Source organism: Lonchura striata, chromosome 22, assembly GCF_046129695.1.
Source record: "Lonchura striata isolate bLonStr1 chromosome 22, bLonStr1.mat, whole genome shotgun sequence".
NCBI classification, from domain to species: Eukaryota; Metazoa; Chordata; class Aves; order Passeriformes; family Estrildidae; genus Lonchura; species Lonchura striata.
This window is the reverse complement of record NC_134624.1, coordinates 5651539-5674570: the sequence shown is the minus strand read 5'-3', so window position 1 is coordinate 5674570 and position 23032 is coordinate 5651539. Positions and strand designations below refer to the sequence as shown.

General features: G+C 46.6%; 1 protein-coding gene across 1 annotated transcript in view; it reads right to left on the bottom strand.

The window, feature by feature from the left end:
- Positions 1–23032, bottom strand: part of RABL6 (RAB, member RAS oncogene family like 6) — a 53307-nt gene that overhangs the window by 11385 nt on the left and 18890 nt on the right. Inside the window, exons 5-10 of the mRNA XM_077787872.1 lie at positions 21919–22010; positions 20919–21059; positions 19802–19907; positions 15309–15412; positions 6290–6642; positions 3930–4095 (exon numbers count right to left, since the gene is read on the bottom strand). Coding sequence (XP_077643998.1) covers positions 3930–4095; positions 6290–6642; positions 15309–15412; positions 19802–19907; positions 20919–21059; positions 21919–22010 — 962 coding nt within the window. The remainder of the gene's footprint in view (positions 1–3929; positions 4096–6289; positions 6643–15308; positions 15413–19801; positions 19908–20918; positions 21060–21918; positions 22011–23032) is intronic.

Below are 23032 nucleotides of genomic sequence, written 5' to 3'. Positions count from 1 at the left end.
GGCCCAGGATGAGGGGGAGGTTGAACTGGATGGCCCCCAAGCTGCCTTCCAACCTTGTGAATGTACCTCAGTACACCGAGGTGCTCTCAGGACTCCCGCTCACAGTCACCAAGGTGATTCCTCTTGGGTAGGAGAAGTAATTTCACAAATTCTCAAAACATGGCCCATTCTTCTGCCACATCTTCAATGATACTTCAGTCCTGGAGCTTACCCTTGGCTCCAGCACACCCAGGCAGGCTGGTGAGCTATGTAAGCTCAACACTCAGGTATCTGCTTCAAAATGTACATGAGACCTGAATGCACCTTGCTGGGACATTCTCAGGCCTTGTTCTTCACTCAGATACAGGGGAAAAGCAGCTTCCAGGATTCCATTTTTTAAAACCAAAAAAAATCTCCCTGAGGTTTGAGTGATTTCATGTGTGAATCCAGGGCGTCCCTCTGGCTGCCCTGGCAGGTCTGGGACCCTGGCAGGGGGTCAGGAACCCCCCTGGACAGAGCCCCCGGAGACACTGTCTGTGATCTCTGTCCATGGAAAAGAGCTTTCAGTCTTACAGGATGAATTACAAGCTCTGAGTGTTTGATATAAGTAATAATTAGTGCGGCATGGGTGCAAAACTAGAATTTTAGGATTCTAGATAAGGGGTTCAAAGGAGGCAAGATGGAGGAAATTGGGTGTGTCTTGTCCTTTTTCTCCTTCTTCATGCCCTCCATGTTTCACTGTGGTGTTGGCATTTTTCTGTTGGTTCAGGCTGGGGACACACTGTCTAACGTAGGTGACAGATATTGGCACGTTATTGTAAATGCAGCCCAGGGAGTTTCTGGTATTGAATGTTTGTCACATCCCACTGAGGGCAGAGCCCCACACGCTGCCCTGCAGGACAGAGCTGGGCAGGGCAGCAGAACATGTGAGAGATAAACAGAATAAACAACCTGGAAACCAGCACAGACCAATTATGGCTTCTTCTTTGGCAGCGGGGCTGAAAGACAGAGACTTTCTACAATCTCAGGATCATTTAAATACCACAGATTCCGACATAACCACAGATCTACTGTGTTCTTTAGGTCAAAGATAAATTTCTGCAGCAGATTTTATGGGAATTACAGCCACCTCCTCACTGCAGCAGAAGCTAATTATCGAGGACAGGCTAACAGAACTGGAATGTTGTTCCTTGCTACTGTGGGGCTGTAACTGACATCTGAAAGAAAACAATTATTGCAAGTGATGGTCAGAACCACATCTGCATCTCCTAATTTCTGCACATCTGGCTTATTCTAGCAAGAAACAGAATGGAAAATTGCCAGACCACTGAGAAAACTGTGTGACATATAGAAGAAATCAGAGCAAGCCATGGATGCCAGGTTGCAGAGGAGTAATGAGCATGTGAATTTGCAGGGATGTGCTGCAAGGTCTTCTCCCAGGGAAACAGAGCTGTTGTGACTGCCCTGGGTATCACTGTGAGCAAAGGATGAACTCTAAACAAAGGAGTAGGGTTCTTGCACCCCTGTCTGACATGTTTGACTTTTTATACAATTTAACACTTATTTGCTTCCACTGACTGACACTCTGAAGCAGAGAAGCCTTTGTGAAGGATCAGCCTCCCACCCACAGTAGAACTGCCACTCCAGAGCTCTGAGGGCACCTCAGGACCCAGTCTCTCAGAAGGTCAGGCTTGCCTCTTCTGACAATTCCTTGTTAAACCCAGAAAAATATCTCAGCTCTGCCAGAGCCATGAGCAAGACACTTTGTAAGCCAGCATGCTGCCAGCAACCACCACTTTTTTCTTGCCTTTTTTTTTTCTAGTTTTAATAAAACATCCACGTGTTCTGCCATCACAAGGGATGATGATTCAGGCTGACCTGCATTACATGGGCATTGAGCCTCACAAACAGCACTGATTTAAAGTTGCTGTGGTTGAAGTAGTGAACACTGGGTCATGACAAGGATGTCAAAAGAGATAGAATCCACCACACTCACAAATGAGCAGTGTCTGTGCTTAATTACTCTCCTAGTTAATCCAGTGCTGATGATAAGAGGCAGCAGGCAAGGAATATTCTGAGCAAAGAGATACAGAGCCTGAGTGTATACTTAGGTCACTTCTTAAGAGACAGTCTGCTTTCAGATGGCTCATACACATCCTCTTGTCTGAGCAGCTCAGTATACACAATCCCCTCTTCTTTTTTTGGTTAAAAACCATCAAAGCTAGGAAAAGAAAAAAGTGGAAAAAAGGAGAAAATACAGCCTATGGCATAAGCACAGCTCTGCCATTTTAAGGAGATAATTATAGAATCACAGACCGGTGATTGGATTTGGATTGGAAGGGGTCTTGTTCCAACCCTCTGCACTGAGCAGGGACATTTTCAACTGGATCAGTTTGCTCAGAGCCCCATCCAGCTGGACTGGGAATGTTTCCAGGGATGAGGCATCCACCACTTCCCTGGGCAACCTGTGCCAGGGCCTCACAATTCTTGTTGTAAAATCCTTCTTCCTTATACCTAGTCTGAATCGCCCCTCTTTTAGTTTAAAACCACCATCTCTCATCCTATTGCAATAGGCCCTGCTAAAACCTCCATGCTCATCTTCCCTTAAATACTGAAAGGCTGCAATAACATCATCTCAGAGCCTTGTCTTCTCCAGGTGAACACCCCCAGCTCCCCCAGCCTGACTCCAGAGCAGAGGGGCTCCAGGCCTTGGAGCATCTCTGTGGCCTCCTCTCTACAGCAGCTCTACATCCTCCTGATGCTAGCCCTCAGGGCTAGAGGCAACCCTGCAGGTGGGGTCTCACCTGAGCAGGGCAGAACTCCCTCTCCCCTGCTGCCCACAATGGGGATCCACCCAGGGCAAGGGGAGTTCCAGGGATGGGGCAGGTCCAGCTCTCACCCACCAGCACCCCCAAGTCTTCCTCCCCAGGGCTGTACTCAATCCCTTCACCCTCCAGGCTGGACTGATCCCAGAGGTTGCCCCAGCCCAGGTACAGCAACTTGAGCTTGGCCTTGGCAAACCTCATGAGGTTCCCACGTGCCACTTCTCATGTTTTCCAGGTTCTGGATGACATCTGATGTCACCCACACTACTCAGCTTGGTAAATCTAATAAGGGTGTCCTCAATCCTTCTGTTTCATGGATGAAGTCCATGTCCCAGTACAGATCCTGTACACCACCCATCTTCAATTGGACATTGAGCCATAGATCACTACTCTTTGAATGTGAATATCCAACCCATTCCCTATCATCTATCAAAATTGTGTCTCTCCAATTTAGTGAGAAAATGCTGGGAAGAAACACTAGACAGAGAAAAAGAAGCAGAAACCCCCTAAGAGTTTTTTTTTTTTTGATTCTGCAGGCAATCATGCAGTGACACTCCCAAAGGAGCATGACTTTCTCCATCTTTCCCTCCTTCCAGAATCCCACAGAGCTATAGAGTGCTCCCAAGTGTCCTCCACCAAACCCAAATCCCTTCATAGTGCCTCAGGAATGATATTACCAAGTCACAGAGGATCTTGGCCACACTTTGTGCATCTGCAGAAGGAAAATATTCATTAAGCAAAACATAGTATCCCTGCAAAGTGAACTATGTTCCAGAAGAAAAATATCTCAAATGATTCGGTGTGTTCAGCCAGAAGGAAAATCCCTTCCTGACCCAGGAAAGGGATGGAAAGGGCCCAGAAGTTTAATCTGAGCACAAAGCAAGACTGCAACACCAGGAAGGTGATAATCTGCTTTTCATGATGCTCCTCCTTCCCAGGGAGCAGTGTGTGTCACTAAATGGGAAACAGTGAATGCTATGCCTGACCACAGCACAGCCAGAAAGCCTCTGGGGCAGCTAACTGCTCTGGAATCACTGAATGGTTGCACCATGTTAGCCAGGCTGCACATCCAGCTGTGTCCCTGCTGGGGACCTGCACTCCCTGCTGCCACCCTCGTTTCCTTACCTTTCACTATCCACACGGTGTTTGGCCTGTGGTTTCCCTTTGTCTTTCTGCGGCACTGGGTCTTCCAGAAAGCTGTGGTCCAGGCTGTCCTCAGGAACAAAGTCCTCCACGCTCTGTACCTTGGCAGGGGCTGCAGGGTTGGGGGGAGGAGTGGCAGCAGCAGGATCTGCATGAGCGATTTGTAAAACATTGGTGTCACCACAAACAAGACAGAAATTGGCTTTTTCCAGATCTGTGCTGCTCAGGGTGGCAGCAGCCATGAAGCAGGACCCTGGCTCCACAGTGAGGGAAGAGGAAGGTTATGAACAAGACATAAAACAGCCCAGAGTCTGACATGAAGGCATTCACAGATCATGGTTGCTGTGGTTTAGAATGCACCAGGCTGACCCAGGCTTTTAGACAGACTGAAAACCTCCCTGGCAAGGGCTGGGTCTGCTCTCCAGGGAATGCTATGACTGACTGTACCACAGGTTTTATTACATCTGTGCTACATGCACTGCTCCTGGGGGATGTCCCTTCACTATTCTCTTACCTTTTCCAGACTGTTCAGTTCACCCTCTCTTATACTCTTGCTTTTTTCAGTTTTAACTGCCCAAGGCAGAATTGTTCACATTGTACTTTTAGATGTTTTGTGTAAACAAAAGCTCAAGAGCTACCTCAAATAGAGAGTGACTTTAATACAGTTTATATGTAGAAACACTTTTACCCATCTTCAAGGTATCAGGATGAAAACTCATGAAATGAGCATAACTAAGAAGCCTGAAGTGATTAACCTTTCCAGAATTTGCAATACTCAATGTTTTTCCTCTGCTTATGATGCACTTCACATCTAGACTTTTCTTTTGGATAAAACAAGACTTGTGCCTTTTTTTTCTAGATTTTGCTCTCCTTAGCACATCCTTCAGACCACTTCTGCATACCAACAGTACCACTAACACCACAGAGTAGCAATGGTGTAAGCTAAACCACAGCCAGAACAATTACTACTCCAAGACTTCAAGAGAAATCCTAAATAGTAGTTCCCAGAAAAACCAACTATTACTTGGCAACAATGATTTTTTAGCTGCTTTCCAGTGAATTGGTGCCTGGGTACATTCCAGTGGAGGTGCAGGCCCTTGGCAGACCCTGAAACCTTGCAACACTGACACACCGGCTCTTCCTGGCTGCCTTTTGCAACTGCCCCTAAGCATTCCGAGATATCAGGGCTGAAAGTCACAAGCCCAAAACAGCTGTCAAGGTAAGAAAGAGTTAAAAAAGGGAAGAAAAAGAAAAACCCCAAACACACTCACTGTAACACTGCTAGCAGACCACTTGTCTTTTTCTCTACAGATCAAAATGATAAAGGTTTTTTTTATAGACAAGGAATTTCTAACATCTGCTCCCCTCTTTGGTTTTTGTTTTATTTTCTCTGGATAAGAAGAGTCATAAACAAACCAAAATGGGTGCATTGTATCATATCTGGGAAGAGGCACAGGATGCAGAACACTGTGTGTAGATCTAAAACCAGACCATTTCAACATCTGAAATTGCAACCCGTGTCCCCAGCACCTCCTACTTTCTCTCTGTGGGTGTCTCAGGAGCACTGTGAGCCACTGTGAGGAGTATTTCCAAAGGTTGACTCAAACCATGTCACTGATTTTTAGGTAGTGCCAGCTCTGCAGCTCCAGTTAGTTCTGCAAACAAAGCGAATGTGACAGGCAAATTATGGTCCAGATCAGTAAAATTACATGCAACAAACCCTTGATGCCTCTGCCTGGCACTCTGTTCGGCAGGGTCTAGACGGAGGGCTGCACTGCTCCAGCGAGTACAAGCGCTGAGGCAGCAGCCGAGGGCTCCCTCCTCCCAGACCTGCTCTGAAGGAGCAGATTTACCCGGAGGGGGATCTGCTGTGGAGCCTGGACCTACATTTCTGGCTGAATACCTTTAAACCCAGTGCTCCGTTTCTCTCCGTTATGCACAGAAGCCCCTCCTGATTGCAACACATATGCAAGGATGGCACTTCAAATAGCTTCTCTAGTAATTTTTTTGCTATTCAAGAGGTGTTTTTGCTCCTGGTAAGAACTTGACATTTTACTTATTTTATTAGTGTCTCTTGTGTCTTCAGGATCATCCTTTTAAGCATGCTACAGCCACCACGCAGCTGGCTGGGCACAGTCCCCATCTAGCACAGAGAAAAACCAAAATGCTAATCAGGAGAAAATAGAGAATGAAAGTCTTCCTGGACACCCGCTGCATAAGCATGGCGCCTGTGGCCTGTGGCCTTCCACACCTGTCTACTCAGCCTCTTGCAGGGAGAAAATGAAATGAAAACTGGAAGGCCCATGGGTCACGACCTGCCAGGACACAGCACCAGCACCTACCTGGCTGAGGAGGAGTGGGCTCGGCTGCGAGGGATGTCCCGAAGAGCCGCGCGATGATGCCACGCTTGGGCGGGGGGGCAGCGGCCGGGGGGCCCGTGGGAGCTGCGGCGGGTGCGGGGGGCTGCGGGGCCTCGGGGACAGGCACTGGTGACAAGGATGAAGCGGGGTCAGGAGAGATGGTGGCGCTTGTGGTGAGTGGCAGCGGCGGCTGCGGGGTGCTGGGGCTGGAGCTGCCTGTCGATGCGGAGCTCGGAGGTACGATGGGTGACTGGGAGCCGGAGGAGGGGCTCTGCCCGTTCGTTGCTAGTGGTGATGTGTGCCCTTGGCTTCGGGCTTCCATCATTTCTAGGAACCTGTGGGGAAGATAAATTACAAATATGGGGAGTGGTGAATCTCAGAATCCCAGACTGGTTTGGGTTGGGAGGGACCTTAAAGCTCGTCTCATTCCAACTCCTGCCTTGGGCAGGGACACTTTCCACTAGGCCAGGCTTCTCCAAGTCCAGCCTGGCCTTGGACACTTCCAGGGATCCAGGGGCAGCTACAGCTTCTCTGGCCACCCTATGCCATGATCTCCCCACCCCCACAGGGAAGAGTTTCTTCCCATCCAACCCTGCCCTCTGCCAGTTTAAAACCACTGCCCCTTGTCCTGTCATTACCTGCCAGTATAAAAAGTCCCTCTCCTTCCTTTATATAAGCCCTTTTCATCTGGCTGTGTGCTGAGCTGGAAGAGTATGGGTGTGCTTCCAGCTGGGCTTGGGAGGGTATGGATCTGTTTCCAGTGACACTGAGACTCCCTGGGTCACAATAAATCTGGTTTACCCACATGAGCTGAACTCAGCCCATCTGCATTGAGGTGTGGAGAATCCCAACCTGCTTTGCACTACAGGATAAAAAAATGTATTTGCACCACTATTGAGAGCTCCCTGAATAGACAGACTGTAACAGCCTGCTAGGGCTTGAAATGCAACCTGAAGTCAGTTGTTGGATACATCTGTAAAGGAGTAAGTGCTGTAGGAATGGCATGTTTTTACATTCTGCAGAATAAATCACAGTACTCAAGAAGACTGCTGTAATAACCTCTTTATCAGCCAAGAATGGATTTGAGAGGAGAATCCTTGAATATCCGAAGAAAAGAGCTGTCCTGAGGGCTCAGAGAAGACTGACTGCCATTACCCCCCTCACAGGGTGCAGATCTACATGCAGGCTCTCCCCTGCACACACTCCCCCTCTGTGTGAGAGGCCCTGGAGCCAAGTAGCAGGAGCTCTGGAGCAGGCTGTCATCCTGGCTGGGCTCCCAACTGGAAGAACATTATAGCCTGTGCCACTATAGAGAGTGGAAAGCTCTTTCCTTTTCCAAAACAAACCCAAGCCTAACCCAAGCCTCCTTCTGCAGCCCACAGGGTCAGCAGCCTGTTTCACACACTGTGTGCAGAGAAATGTGGACAGAAATAATATTTTGCCATTAAATAGTCTGAAAAACAGATCTGTCACATGCTGCACAGCTGAGAGATACAGAGAGGACACCCAAAGTGAAGCATCCTGTGTAATATCCAGCACATCCCAATCTCACCTATTATTTCATTAAGCTTAATGAATTTGTGCATAGAGACTTTGGATTCAGCTGGTTCTGCAAGACAGACTTTGGTTGTGCTCCAGGCAATGAGAGTGTGAAGGGAGAGCCTCCTCTCCCACACAAAGCATGACCTTGTCCTTCAGGGACCTGAGCCAGCCAGAACCTTCCCTGGACTGACTGCTGAACAGAATGCAAACAGTGGGGTCTAAGAGACTCTAATCCTTGAGATATGATTTCCTATTTTAAGGCAGTAACCTTATATACTTTTAAGGAACAAAATAATATACTTTGTGACCAGCAGTGTCTGGAGCCCTAGGGAACAATAGCCCCAGGAAGCTGTTACTTGAATCTTTTCCTAACTAAGTAACTGGCTGAAGTGGAGATCAAGGCAGCACCAAAAAGCAGAATTAGTTAAGCACCATAAACAGACAAGGACAATATATAAATAGAAACAGATGATCCCAAGTAGCAGAAACAGGAAGAAATTCAACAGTACAAACAAAATAGTCATCTACTCAAGGGTGAGGAAAAGTGTTCTTGCTCCCAGCTCTCCATGTGAGAATGGCTGGGAAAGACTCACCTTGCTCATTCTGGAAGTCTGGACTAAGGACTACAATCCCAGCCATGCCAGAGTCTGGCTGTCACATGCTGTCCATTGATATCCAACCTATACCTGCCCTGATGCAGCTCCAGCCATTCCCTGGGTCCTGTCCCTGATCACAGAGAGCAGAGATTGGTGCTGCACCTCTGCTGTCCCTTATGAGGAAGCTGCAGATTGTCAAGGCACCTACATCAGTGCCAGCTGTGGTGTTCTCACTGATGCTTCCACCAGGACCCAGGCCAAGACTATGTGCCTATTCCACCCAGAACACTGGCTATACCAGCATAAGCTCCCAGCAGAGCTGAGCTCAGAGTACGTGATGCAGCATCCAGTCCCCATCCTCCCTCTCCTGGGGCGAGCTGTGCGACAACACATTCCACTGAAAATGATGCATGGATTTGTCATGCACCAGAGAAAAAACATAGAGGAGTTTAACTCCTGCACTGAGCTCTGTGGAGACTGCATCAGGTTGGTTTGGAAGATGCACAATACATCACACATGCTGCAAGAACATGATAGTGTGTGCTCAATACCCCTCCATCACTCCGCTCCCTTCCTGAGGAGGGGCGCCACGGCTCCACGTCCTCCAAGCAGGGCATGTACGGCTTCTGTGGGGTGGGAAAGAAACCACGAGGCCCTGCAATTCAGCCCTCATCCAACAAAGCTAAGGCTCTTTATCCCCAAACCATGTGAATTGCCATGGCCTGTAAAGCTGTTTGTGAGCTTTGCCTGCATACAATGTGCAACTCCTCAGCTCCACATCACATGTCCCGAGTGCTGAATTCTGCCATTCGTCCTCTCCCAGCTTTGATCCAGACCTTCTGGTGAGCTGAAGACAGGAGAGCTGAACAGCTCTGCTTTGTGGTACTCACTCCCCCTCCTCCCAAGACCCACTCAGCATTAAAGACTCCTGCTTCCCAACTGTGAGGAGAGATTAATCTCAGATGATCTACACGCACCCTTGTTCCTGTTTATAGCAACAGCAATCCTGGATGGAAGCCTGCAAGCCTGGGCACTGCTGCATCCAGCAGCAAGGCACTGCTGCCAGCAGTACTTGCTCTCCTGATTGTCTGTGGGAACACTTAAATCACCAACATGGTGTGAGACCAGAATGAACAATCTCTGAGCCTCAAGTTGCTGAGTCCCACCATTGAGGTAACTGACTGCCTCAGGTAGGATAAGATGATTGTACGCTGAAGATTTGGGAACAAGAAGACACAAAGAACGTAGAGTCACATCAGTATACAAAATATGAAGCTCAAAGAATAGTTAAAGCTGGATTCAACAAAGCACAGGAAACTCTTAACAATACCAGAGTATTTGAAGATTTACTGTACATAGTTCTACCAAAGCTGCCCATTTTGGAAACAGCCTGCTTTGTTCTGGGAAAGTAGCCAGCTCCAGAGGGAGGGAAGGCTGCGACTACCACCTGTTTCTCCTCCAGAAACACATGAATTTAAGAGCTGGAAGAAAAAACCCCCACTACTTAACTGAAGTATAAAGAGTGTCATCCTTCCCTCCAGCGCAACCAGACTGGGACATAAAACACATGCAGGCTTTGTCTGCATCTGTGCTCCTGTACCTTTGTCACCTGTGGTGTGTGAAGGGCATAAAACCAGGAGACAGCAGGTTCTTCAGCAGGAAGATACAAATGGTTATTTGGGGACAGCACAACATAGACTCTTGCCCCAGCACAGCACTGAGGACAGCTGTGACACGTGTGCTTCATGTCACTTTGACCAGCTCCAACTAGACACGTGGGCCAAGCCTTGTGCTGTGACACTGTGGAAATCAGGGTGGTCTGACACTGGTTCTGTCTACACAGGCTGCATAAACCAGCTCTGCTGAGTTTTTATAGCCAGATCTTCTGTGAGGGAGGTGGGTGGAAAACCAGCACACATTAAATTCTGCCAGCAAGCTCGCAGTGATTTCCAGGATGGAGGTGTCTAAGCATCCTCCACACTTTGAAAATACTACATAATGCATGAATGCTTTCTCTGGCTTTACACACACTCCTCAGAGGCACAAGTGTGGCTGTTTTGGGAACACACCAGGCCAAACCTGCCATGTGTCTGTTTTTTCTCAGATTCTACACAATCTGTTCATTCCTCATTCTATCCATCAGTCCTTTGGAAAAGGACCCACTCAAAACCTTACTGTGGAATAAGCAGCTTTGTGCCCATTCTGGACGTAGCAGACTAGGTCCTACAAGGTGAACTCACACCTAAGCACCTTTATTCCATTGGGATACAGAGACTGCAAATATACCATGCACATCCAGGTGGCTCATCCGTCCTCACTCACAGGGGCTCCTTATTTAGCTTTCAATCATTCCATAACAGACCAAATAACAAGTCCAAAACATTCTCAGACTCCTGAATAATTCACTGGTGGTTGGACCTGCTCGCAAGAGGAGACTTATATGCAATTTTGAAGATGAGCACGCTCTGTGGGAACAAAAATTCATCAGGGCCTGAGGTTACTGCTGCTCTGTTCCCAGGGGAAACACAAAACACACAAAAGGACTTGTTAGCCTCACAATTCCTAAAATTGTCAGTGCTTGTGTTCATTTAATATTGAAGATGGGAGCAGACTAAAGCTTTTTGGCTCCTGGTTCTACATGCTGTGAAAAATTGTTCAAGTGTATTTCATGTGGCAAGAAGCGCTCTGGGTTATTTTATTAATTGTGAAAATGAAGATTAATCGGCTGGATGACATCATTTTAACTGGGGTTAGCAAGGGTTAGATTTCCACATGTTTGTTTTGGGCTCATTAAAGGTACTGCCTCAATCCCCCTAGCCCAAGTCCCTGAATGTATAATCAACGGCCAAGCAGCTTTAATTCCTGCTGTTGTCCTGTTTTCCACCTGATAAAATGAATGCAGCAGGATAGTCCCTGCTCCATAAAATGCAGGACATGCTCCATGTCCCCCCTTATCAAGCAAGACAGACTGATGACAGGCTTAGATGCACTTAATTCTTAATGCAGCACCCCCAAAAAACATGACCTAGATAGAGTCCCATTCCAGTTCAAGCTGACTCCTGACCTGTCTGATGATCACAAGGATTCACAGCAAGTGGAGAAGATAAAAATGTGGCAAGGGGAAGAGAAAGCAAGCTGTAGCTGGTGTAGCTCCTCCTGCCACTGTGCAGATGTTACTCAGCACCATAATTTCAGGTCTTCCTGAAATTATGAGCTATGCCCAACGTGGAAAAAAACAACCAAGCAAATAAACCCCCAACCCCCCAGCCAGATTCTGCAGTGACTAAAGCTGTCTCTGTGTGTCTCCCCAAAGCAGAGTCCTCAGTAAGAGAGCCCAAATGCCTGTCTGCAGTCACTGGTCTGGCACCCACATGGTGAGAGGAGACAGACTCAAGCTGTGCCAGAGAAGTTAAGGTTGAGTACTGGGGAAAATTTCTTCACCAAAAGGGCTGCCCAGCCCTGGCACCCTTCTGTGGGGGAATGGCACACTGAACATATACAGGTTTTTCCCGAAAACAGAAGATAAGCTGAGTACAATTAAAAATGTAGAAATTGAGCATATTAGGTATAAATTCAGAACATCATAAAAGTCATTACTGTTTGTTTAAAAGAATTCAATAACTCAAAATGGACTGAAATGTTCTTTTAGCAGCACTGAAAATGTAAAATCTGAAAGCACAGGGACAGCACCAGAGCCAGAGGTGTGTCAGGCAGTGAGGAGCCTAAACACAGGGAAAGAACTGGATGCAGATTGTGTCTCCCACAGGCACATCCAGGCAGTGGCTGCCCAGGCTGGCTTATGTAAGGTGGAAGAGTCAGCGTCGTGTGCCACCTTGTGTTATCTCTGGGATCCACATTTTGGATCAGTTTTGTCCTCGGGTGTCCCCCCTTCCCCCCGCCGCTGCAGCAGGAGGAAGAGTTCTTGTTCTCTTTCAGTTCTCACTGAGCCAAATTTAGCACTGGTCATTGTGACAGAGCAGCTACCAGATGTGCACAGGGGTGAAGGGAACAACCGAGATGTCCTAGCGCTGTCACCCTGCTGTGCTCTGTGCCCTGATTTACGGCAGGAGAGTAGGAATGGCTTCCAGAGAAGTGCTGCAGCAACACACCATGGCCTGTGGCCCCAGGTATCTGCAGTCATCTCCCCTTGCTCTGCACTTTGGGTGATCCACAGCAGAACTCCCAGTGCTGTCTGAACTGAAGCAACTAACACAAAGGCCTCGTGACAGGAGGTATGACAGGTGGGGTCTTGTGACAGGAGGTGTGACAGGTGAGGCTCAGGCTCCTCTACCAAGCAATAAAAAGGGAAAAACACAAAGGCCTCCAGTTGCACCGGAGGAAGTTCAGGTTGGGTATTAGGGAAACTTTCTTCACAAAGAGAGCTGCAGCCACCACTCAATCAGACTGCTGCCAACACCCTGACCCACAGGGTGTCAGGTCCTATTCTAACTCTGTCAGTGTTGTTTTGTATTACTGCATTTTTATTTTTATTTTTTATTTTAATTTTTTTTCCCCATATCTTTGCCCGAGAGCCTCTTTTTGAAATGATAATAATTTCAAAATTATAATAATTCAGAGGGAGGGAGTTTGCATTTTCCACTTCAAGGGAGGCTCCTGCCCTCCTTAGCAGACACCTGTCTTTTCAAACTAAGACACCTGGTAATCCCAAGATGATGGGCATCTGACAAGCATGGATGCAAGGACCTTCTCAAGCCCTAATAATGAGCACTGCAGACCTGCCGCACCGCTGCAAGCTCTGATTCCTATCACAAACTGTTGTGTCCACATGTACTCTGTTTCCCAGCCCAAACTGTTTACTAAGGTTGAGGCTTTACCCAAACCTGGGTTCACTGACATATGAATGTGAGCATTTCTTTAAATTAGGTCTTTGGCTATAAAACTTGAGCTTGGAGACCTCCTGCAGGGATAAAAACTGACTATAAGAAGTGCATGCCTTTCAACTCTGGGGCTGAAGTAACCCCTTTGCAGCTCATCTGTCCCACAGAGGTGCCATTTAAACAAACAGACTCTCTGTTTCTACCTGGGGTGCAGAGAAAAATCTTAAAAACCCTAAAATAGCACTCTTAGTGTGATCAAAGTACTGACACATGACACTCCGTGGTGCTTTTCTTTTGGAATCTATGCCTCTAGCCAGAAAGCATCCAGGGTATTTTAAAGCCCTTTCTCTAAAGAAGTGTTATTTTCTGAAAGTGAAGAACTTTGGTTTCTGTACAGGATATGAACATGCAGGAGCTGGCCAGCTGCATAAGGATGTCACTTTATTTGCTAAAACAGAATCCTAGAGAAAAGTCTTGCTTTTAATATTTCAGCAAGTCCTCCTATGTCAGGCTCTGATATTTCTGAGGCCATGTTAAGCTAATCTGCAGAGTGACCGTGCCAACAGCCTCCCAGCAGGGCAGTGTGGTCACACTGGGTGGGATGATCCAGTCTAATACCTGTTGCTGGAACCAGGAGGTCTGACCACCCCTCCACCACTACCACACTGCTGCTGCTGCCTTTAAGACCCGAGATCTCTTCTCAGAGCCAGCCCAACACAGACTAACCCTGAGGTAGATATAGCAAAGACAGATTTCACAGTCACATAGTCTCAGACTAGTTTGGGTTAGATAAGACCTTAAAGCTCATCTCATTCCATGCCCCTGCCACAGGCAGGGACACCTTTCACTGGAGCAGGCTGCTCCAAGCCCCATCCAACTTGTTTTTCTGCTGGATTTGTGAGCTGAAGTGACACATATGGAGACCCAGCACACTCTAGAACTCCTGGAAGGGCAAGAGGTGACAAAACACCAAGGTCTTGTGGTGTGAGTTCTGCCAACTCCTGATTCTATTAAGTATCCTCCCATTACCAAAGCAGTACAAACAAAGTATGGAAAACTAGCTGAAAGCACAGCCCATGCTGTCCTTCGGCCCACAGCCCAGTCATTTGAGTAGGGACATCAAGAGAAGTGCGGAAGGCATGAGGTGACAAACTAGTCCCTCAGCAGGAGAATGAGGTGAATGCTCTGGAAACAGCATTGCTTTGTGTGAATTGGGGTATTTCAATGCCCTCCAAGGCAAACATGCTGAACAATGTTACAGAACTTAAAACTTGGTCTGAAAAATGCTTGTCCAAAAGCCTGTGCATGAATATTTCATAATAATCTATTCCAATTTCCAAACAAAAGCTGCCTGTAAATCTTTTTTCACTACATTCTGAGGCTGACTTTTCTGGCTTGCACACCACTGCAATCAAAGCCTTGTGATGGGAATTCACAGAACATGAATTCCTGTTCACTGTGCTAGAGGTGTATTGGCTTTATGGGGCTAAAGCTGGCAAACACCATTACAAGCAGCCAAGCACACAGCCAAGGCACAGACCAGACACAGGGTAAGAGGAACCAGTCACTATTTCAATCCAGAAATACACCAAGGAGTTCAGAGGTGTTCAAAGGGAACAAAAGACAGCAGTGTTGTTGCTACTACTTTCTACTGTCATAAGACACAAAATACATAGGAGTGCAACAGCCAGGAGAGGAACCAACTTGTGTGCTGAGCAGCTGAGAGATGGAAAATATCCCCTTCCAGCACTTTATCTACTTCAGCATGTGCTGGCTCCAGGTGTGCTGCTCAGCCCCACCTGCCCTGCCCTCCCCAATCACAAGCCTGTAGGAACCAGACTGTTTCCCACGGATCCCCAGGTGCATGCTTTTCTTCAGGTGATGCCATTCAAAAGCAACATTTTATCCAAAGGATCCCTAAATGTTATGCACTAGACCCTTCAACCTGGCCACATGGCACAGCTGGGGCTGCCCAACATTCACGTGACACCCAAAGCAGTTAGAAAAGACAGCTCAGTGACATACAGTTCGTAGTTTTGGTCTTCAGTCTCTTGCTGCACTGACAGCTCCTCCAGAGTTGCATCAATATCCAGCTGATTTGTCTCCAGCTGCCGTAGCAACGTCTCCCTCTGAGGAAAGGAAAACAAGCTGGGTCTGAGCAGAAGGGTCATTGTAACAGATCTCAGTGCACTGAGATCCTGTGTCACCACTTTACCACAGTATCATGTGCAATAGGATCATGATGCCCTGGTCCTGATCATGGTGTCCATTTAAATACAGAGCACAAAGGGAAAGTGAATAAAAAGTAGATAATCCACAAAGTCTATGTGTAAGAAGCACCTTGTTCTGTGAGCTGTTCTCAGTCATAAATCAATAATGTGTTATTTCAGACACCACAGCACCAGTTACACTTGGAGAATGGATTTAGCCCCTGCAGAGATCAGTTGTGCAACTCATTCACTCAGGCCTTTTGATTTTCCCTGTGCTATATCAGCCCCTCTGGGAGCAGGACCCAGATGAATGCAAAGTCTCCCAACAATTTTTTTTTTTTTTGCTGTTGGGGGAGATGAGGGAGCACAACCTATAAACTCAATGACATTTCAGAAGTCCTTGCCCCTCTGCCTCCAATTGCTGTTCCATAGATGGGGGACAGACACCCTAGCCCATTTCCAATGGGCAATAAAGTGAGTTGACTGCACTAATGTAATCTAGGACTGCCTCACTCAGTCCTTCCTTTCCCACATTTCCCACAGAACTGAAACAAAAACCTCAGCTGAGGGGAAAGGCTCTCTCTTCTCGACATCCAGATGGCAGCAAGGAGAGATCAATATTCACAGGCACAGCCAGCTCCCTCAATGGCTGCAGCCCTGCAGGGCTGACACAGCATCCACTCCTGCAGAAACATCATTCTGGATCCCCTGGACAAGACCAGAGCTGTCAGTGGTGCAAATTCTGCCCCACAGCCCTGTCCCCTCTGCTCAGGCACAGCTGCCTGGCACACAGCTGGGCGCTGGCCCTGCCCATCAGCTCACCTCCTAAATTTTGGAGTCAAAAGCCACATGTTTGGTGCCTGAGGGCATCAGTCCTCCCTCTCCCACTACCTATGCACTGGATGGCACAGGAGCAGGGCCAGCTTGTGCTGAGCTGGGCTGGTGACTCCCAGCCTGGCACAGCAGTTCCCATTACAGCAGGTCTGTGGTGCCACAGGCTGTATCCCTGCCTAGGCAGGAGGACATGCAAGAGAAACCACAGGCTTCCTCCAAACTGCCAAGGGTTTTGCTTTGATAACTGACTTATCCTCCAAGTACATTTCAGCTTTGCTCTGACAAATATTTTTGAAGGCTAGCATCAATAACCATGGTGAATTCTTAATTCCCTGTCTGACAACACTTGAACTCACTGCAGAAAGATACTATCAGATTAAAAGCCCAAAAGGAAATCTATTATATAATTCCCAGAATAATCTCCATCTGAGAAGACAAACATTTGCATGAAGTGATGCTGTTCAGTCTCTACATGCACCTGGTGCTGGCATTATGGTTTCATAGATATGACAACTTTGAAGTTATCAAGCCACTGCAGAGGTTTGAAGAGCAATTAACTCATTTGGCTCACACAAATCACACCAAGTGCTGTGCTCCAGGGAACAATCACAGCACAGCCTGAGCCCTCCATGGAGCAACTGATTTATATCAAATTCTACTGTGACTGAAACCAGCAAAAAAGTTTAAGTGGTTTTTATTTTGTACTGTAAGACCAGGTGACTCATCACAGTTGATAACCCTAATTTACTGGAAGACATAGCCCTTCTTGAAATGTAAGGGCTTCTGTGATAATTTAAGCTAATTTACTGCTTCCAAGGCATACAGAGTGTTCATGTTTACCTTTGCCATTGTGTTAAGAGCTTGGAGCAATCCCTCCTTTCTTTGCTGAGTATTTTTTATTCATCATATTCAAGTGCTCTCTGCAGATGGAAACTTGACTTTGATTCATATGTATGCATGGAATTACAATGTTATTACTTAATGCCAATTCCTTTATTGTCGTTTACAGACAAGAAAGATTCAGCAAAATATGCTATTCATATTTAAAGTTGCTACCTTAATCAGAAGTACTAATGAGGACTTTAGAATTCAACTTCTGGATTTCAGAATTCAAGAAAATGAAGATCTGAGAAGCAGCAGATATCATAATTTTATATTATTCATGCAGTATAAGCAAAAATGAGACAAAAAAGGGCAAGTTTGCTGCTTCTTTGTCCCCAGTTTCCTAAGACAGGTGAAATACATGCTGAGCAAATTAGCTGAACAAACAGAGACAGAAGGGCTACTGCCCTCCGGTGCTTACCTTAGGCTCTTTGATAATGACTTTAATTAGACTTGTCTATTAAACAAGTGGTGTGCCTTGCCTTACACTTTGGCCCTGAGACATATACCAGTTTTATTTATTTCAATTTTCACAGATTACAATAAGTAAGAATATATACTTAATAGAGAATTGCAATCAATTTTGTACAAATTCATCACTACTAACAAACTTCCAAAAACGTAAAAAAAATATATTATATTTTACCATGCTGGTTATTAAAATATTAAAGAAACAGCTCATTTTCTGCAATGACCCAAAAGAAGGGAATAAATAGTTTACTAGAGACCAGTGCTTCAGCTGAAAGGCACTTGCAAGGGCTTCTTGAGAAAAGGCAATCTCAAATGTCTGTAGAATCCTGTCTCATTCCAGCACAGCATCTGGAGGCCTGGGTGACCTGATCTCATTTGTGGGTTTCCAGATATACCTACAGCTAAACTGCATCCTCGAATTTGCCAATCTTGCCCCTGGAAAGGAACTGATAAATAAATGAAGAGCTCAGTCTGACAGAGAGAATGAACTCTGTACTGGGGGTATGGATTTCAGCCCTTACTTTCACCATGGAAGATGTGTGACTGCAAACTGAGCACAGGAATGTGCCACTGAAAACCACACACTGACCCCAACCTTGCTGAAGGACAGCCTGGGACCGTGGATACAGCTGGACCACTCTGCCCTGGAAAGCTGTGGAGGGCAGGCTGAGAGGCACAGAAACGTCCCAGGCTGATGAAATCCTATGTGCATTTTATACCAAACAGCATCCCTCTCCTTTAATCCTGCTCTGCTCCAGGGAGAAAAACTCATTTCTGGAGCCTGGTACTGGCAAGGATGTCTGAAGGGGTAAGAAGAACTTTCAGGAATTAAGTCTACATGTAATTTTCCTACAAATTTCAGCTCATGCTGCACTGGATGTTGAACAGGGCCAACCCTGGTCCCTGTGCACACCAACACAAGGTTCCCAGTGAGTGTCTGGGAGCAGTGAAGTGACCCAAGGAAGCTACTGTGGAGCAGCATGAGGCATTGCCCATAAAACTGTGGCACAAGTGCCAGGGGCACTGGAGAAACCAATGCAACTCATCTTAGGTGAAGTTTGTCATCAAGTAAAGCACCAAAAACTGGGTGGAGGCAACCAAAAGCCTCCAAATATGCAGTGTCATAAACCCAAATATTTCACCAGCAACATGCTGACAGATTTCAGTCTTCTCCACTGAGCAGCAGGTTGGATTTACAGATCAGATTTCTACAACCTCCCCCTCAAAAAATTGTTAGACTTGTTTCACTGAGGTTTTATACATTCAGTTGTCTTACCCTGGTTCTTTCTGTTCTGCAGCCTGAGGACTTGGTAACATCCACTAATATATCTCAGCTCCTTCTGAACTGGCATTTCACTGGGGATTATTTACATAAAAATACACACATACACTTCAATTATTGGTGAAAGATAATAAATATCAGCTGCCTGGGTTTTTCCCATTAAATAGAAAACAGTGACACAACATCATGTATGCCCTCAAAAAGCATAAGCTACTCATTCCAAAGGACCCCTGTAGGATCACCCCAAAAGGTGATCTTCAAAACGCCCAGAGACTAGAATTCCACCCTTCCCAGCCTTTGCCCTTCCCTCAGCCCTCCCAAGAATCCTCAAATATGAAGGAAATATGAGATTGGATCCATGTGAACAGGATGCAAGCACACGGATCTCATATCTAATGCCCTTTACCATTAGGGGAAAGATTTTCAGCAGAGGTTTCTGAACTATTCAGATAATGGCTGAATCTCTTCACATCTGAGTTTTAACTGAATAGAATTGAAATTCAAAGTTTAAAATATTATACATTATATTTTACATTTTTGACTTGGTAACTGCACCACTGGATGCCGTTTTCATGCCAGTGAAAATGGAGCCTTTCTCCAGCGGTCAGCATTGGGAACTCAGCACAGCTAACTCTTGCAACCAGAGACATGTTTAAATCAGTCACAGGCACCAATGTTCTCACATGATTTTGTTATACCAACTCGAATGAAAAGAATCTACTCAGGATCCTTTAACAGCAATTGAAACCCCAAATACCAAATTCCTGCCTTAGAAAGGAAGCAAATCCAATCTGTCCCACACACAGAGCACATCAGGATAACTAACATCCCTGCCTTACCTGTAGCTGCAAGAAGGGGATGTTGAAGAATTTGTGCAAGTACTTGAGGCCAAAGCTGTTCTTCATGGAAGACTCAGCATAGCGGAAATAGGAGGAGCCGGGAGGCCTGTGCCAAGCAGAGAGAACACTGTACCCAGCACAGCTCACAGACCCTGCACAGGACTGAGTTACATGCCATGAGCCACCCCACAAGCCAGCCCCCACCTCAAATCTAGCCCAGGGCATCATTTGGCTTGGACTCATTATTTTGTTTACAGCCAAAATTCACATTGAAGTGTGGCAGGAGGTGGCTGTTGGTGTGTGACAGTGTCATGTGCCTGCCAGGCTAAGAAATACTTTGTCAGGACACTGGGATGTTGGTTTCCTAAACTAGGGATTTACATGTGGTTCATTTCACAGTGAAGGTTTTTGTTTTAAAAAACACAATCGGACTGACAAAAATAATATAGAGAAATTATTTTGTAAAGATTATTTCATCATGGATAAAATCTTAAAACTGACACAATTTCTTTGTGCCTGACACAGGCATGAACAAGTAAGAGATGAGGAAAATGAAAAAATACCTTTAAAGCATAAAACTACATAAAAGGGTACCATCTACTTAATCGTGACCAACAAATACGATTTTATACCATGTAACAAAGCACCTTAGATCTCTACTTAAGGGAAATGCTTGTCTGGCTGGTGAGGGACGTGTGACTTGGCCGTACCCTGCAAGTGCTGCGTGGGGGAGGCTCAGAGGCAGAGCAAGGACGCAGCTGCACTGGCTGGCTCTCGTGTAGCACCATCACTTGGAGCAAAGAACAGCTGTGCTATGGGGAGAGGACTCACTCACAGGAGAAGGCTATCCAGAAAGAAGATGACTTGCTGGGAACAGCACTTCTGAAAGGCACATGCTGCCAGCCACTCCCTGTTTCCAGGAGCGTGGCAAACAGTCTGCTCCAGATCAAAGGGCCCATGGTGTCAGCAGATGCTGCTTGTGAGCCATGGGGAGCTCTGGGAGCGAGGCAGGCACGCAGCACAGAGGGCACATGTGCCATGGGTGTGAAACATGGCAGTAACGCGGCTGCTGACGGGATGGCAGGGAGCAGCTGAGGCCTGCTCCCTGCCCGCTCACCTGTTCAGGTTGTCAATGAGGTCCCGCACGTCGCTGGGCAGGATGACCCGGTGCTCCCCCATGTCCCGGTAATTCCCAAGCACACACACTGGAACGTGCGTCGGCACTTTAGGAAGCTCCCTCAGAATATAGTTAAATGTCCTTCATCAGAGGGGAGAGAGAGAGCAGATGAGTGGGAACATCCTTCTGTTAGGAGTTTCATGCACAAATCACAAAGAAAAAAAAAAAACAAACCAGGAATTTTTTTTTCCAAAATCCTTCCAAGTCTGTGGCTTCTTTGCCTCATCAGAGAAATACATTAATCCTCAATATGTTTGCATGATTCTTTATTCAAAACCAACTTCACAAGCTCCATAATCCACTTTCACCAGAGCCCTCGTATCTCCTACAGCAATCTCAGTCCTGCAAAACTGTGGGTTCAGCAGAAGGAAAGGATTCCCTCCCTTCAGCTGTCCAAAGGCTCATTGACCCACACCAAACCTGAACGACACCAGCCTAAATATAAAGGAGGAGCTCTAACTCCCTCCTCTTTCCACTCTGGATTCCTTATCTCTCTCACTCTCCTCAAATGTGCAAAACCAACAGCTCATTACTTCTGTAGATTAATGCAGCCCGGGGCCTCTAAATAATCCTTACCAATACCAGTTTCTTGGGAATTTCTCACTAGCATCCTCCTTTCCCTTGTGTTCTGGAGAGCAGGGGTTTGCAACATGCACTTTGCACCTGAGATAGCACTAATTATTATGCCTCAGCCAGCAGCATATCAGCAATTGCAGCACACAACCCACTGGGACACTGCTTGTTTGGAACAAGCCCGGGAGAAGAGTGTATTAAAAGCCATGTCACAAGATAAAGCTTTTATTTTAAAGGATACAAGCTTGCTCCAACTTATTAGGCTGGTTATCAGCTTCCAAATGCAACTAGGAATCTGGAAATCTGGAAGTCATTTGTTTTGCCTGAACAAGGGAGAATTACATGGTGCCAAGTAAGGGTTTCTTACCACTGCTTGGTGATGTCAAACATCATAACTACACCATTGCAGTTCTTATAGACGTCCAAGAACTCTGCATCCAGAGCCATTTCTGATTCTGCCTAAGGAAATAAAGGCAAAGAAGCAGTAAATAACTGGATTCAACTTCAGGCTGATACAGAACACAATGGATACAGTACTGACTGAGCAAACTTTCTAAAATGACAACCACTGTAAGGAGTATCCATGGATTTCACACCACTATCATTGAAATAAGATACTTGGTGATTCTCAGCTTCCATTTTCCATAGGAACAGGATGTGAAGCACGTGACGGTCTCTGACACCACATGCTAAAACCCACCCCCATCCTTTCCTCTGTGCTCCCAAATCCTGTGTTGGTAAGAGAACACCATACAAACCACAGAGCGGAGGAAAAAGGACACAGCTCCCATTCCATCTTTTTCCTGACTCAGACTCTACTCTTAATACTGCTGGTGTCCAAACGCATGAGGCAGTTTCTCCCATGGAGTGCTGACAGGATTAGTACCCAATTGGCTTTTCATCATTTGGACTCTGCATGCTGCTAAGTCCACATAGTACTGGTCCCAGCTTGGTCCCCATGGTCCCAGCTCAGTCCCCATGGCTCCTACTGGAATTTGGTGCCCCTGGAACAATTCTCACTCCTTTCCCAGGAGTGGAAAATGCACCCACATTTGCAAAGGAAGAAGCAGCTGTGGTAACTGTTCTCATAAAGGCTTTTCCCATGGGAGAATATTTTGAGGAAAATTCTCCTCATCTGAACCTGAGTAGATGGGTGCCAGTGAGAGTGCAACAACTGAGATCCTAGGAGTGGCCAGAGTGGCCTTTTTGTTCAGGCCCAACAAGAAGGCCCTGACAAAAGGAATTTCTTCTTTGGCCCACAGGAAGACAGGTACAAAGCTGCTGAGCAAACATCTGGGCACAGTCATTCCCAGTGACAGAATGGAAAACAGCAGGGAAGTTGCAGTGAGGGCAGGAGCAGGGCTGAAATGCACAGAGCAAAGAATGAAGAACATTGGCATCACCCACTGTCCCTCAACCACCTGCCAAGCAGGCCTTAGAGCAGGAACAAATAAAGAACTTGCTCCCCTTGGACCAAAGGT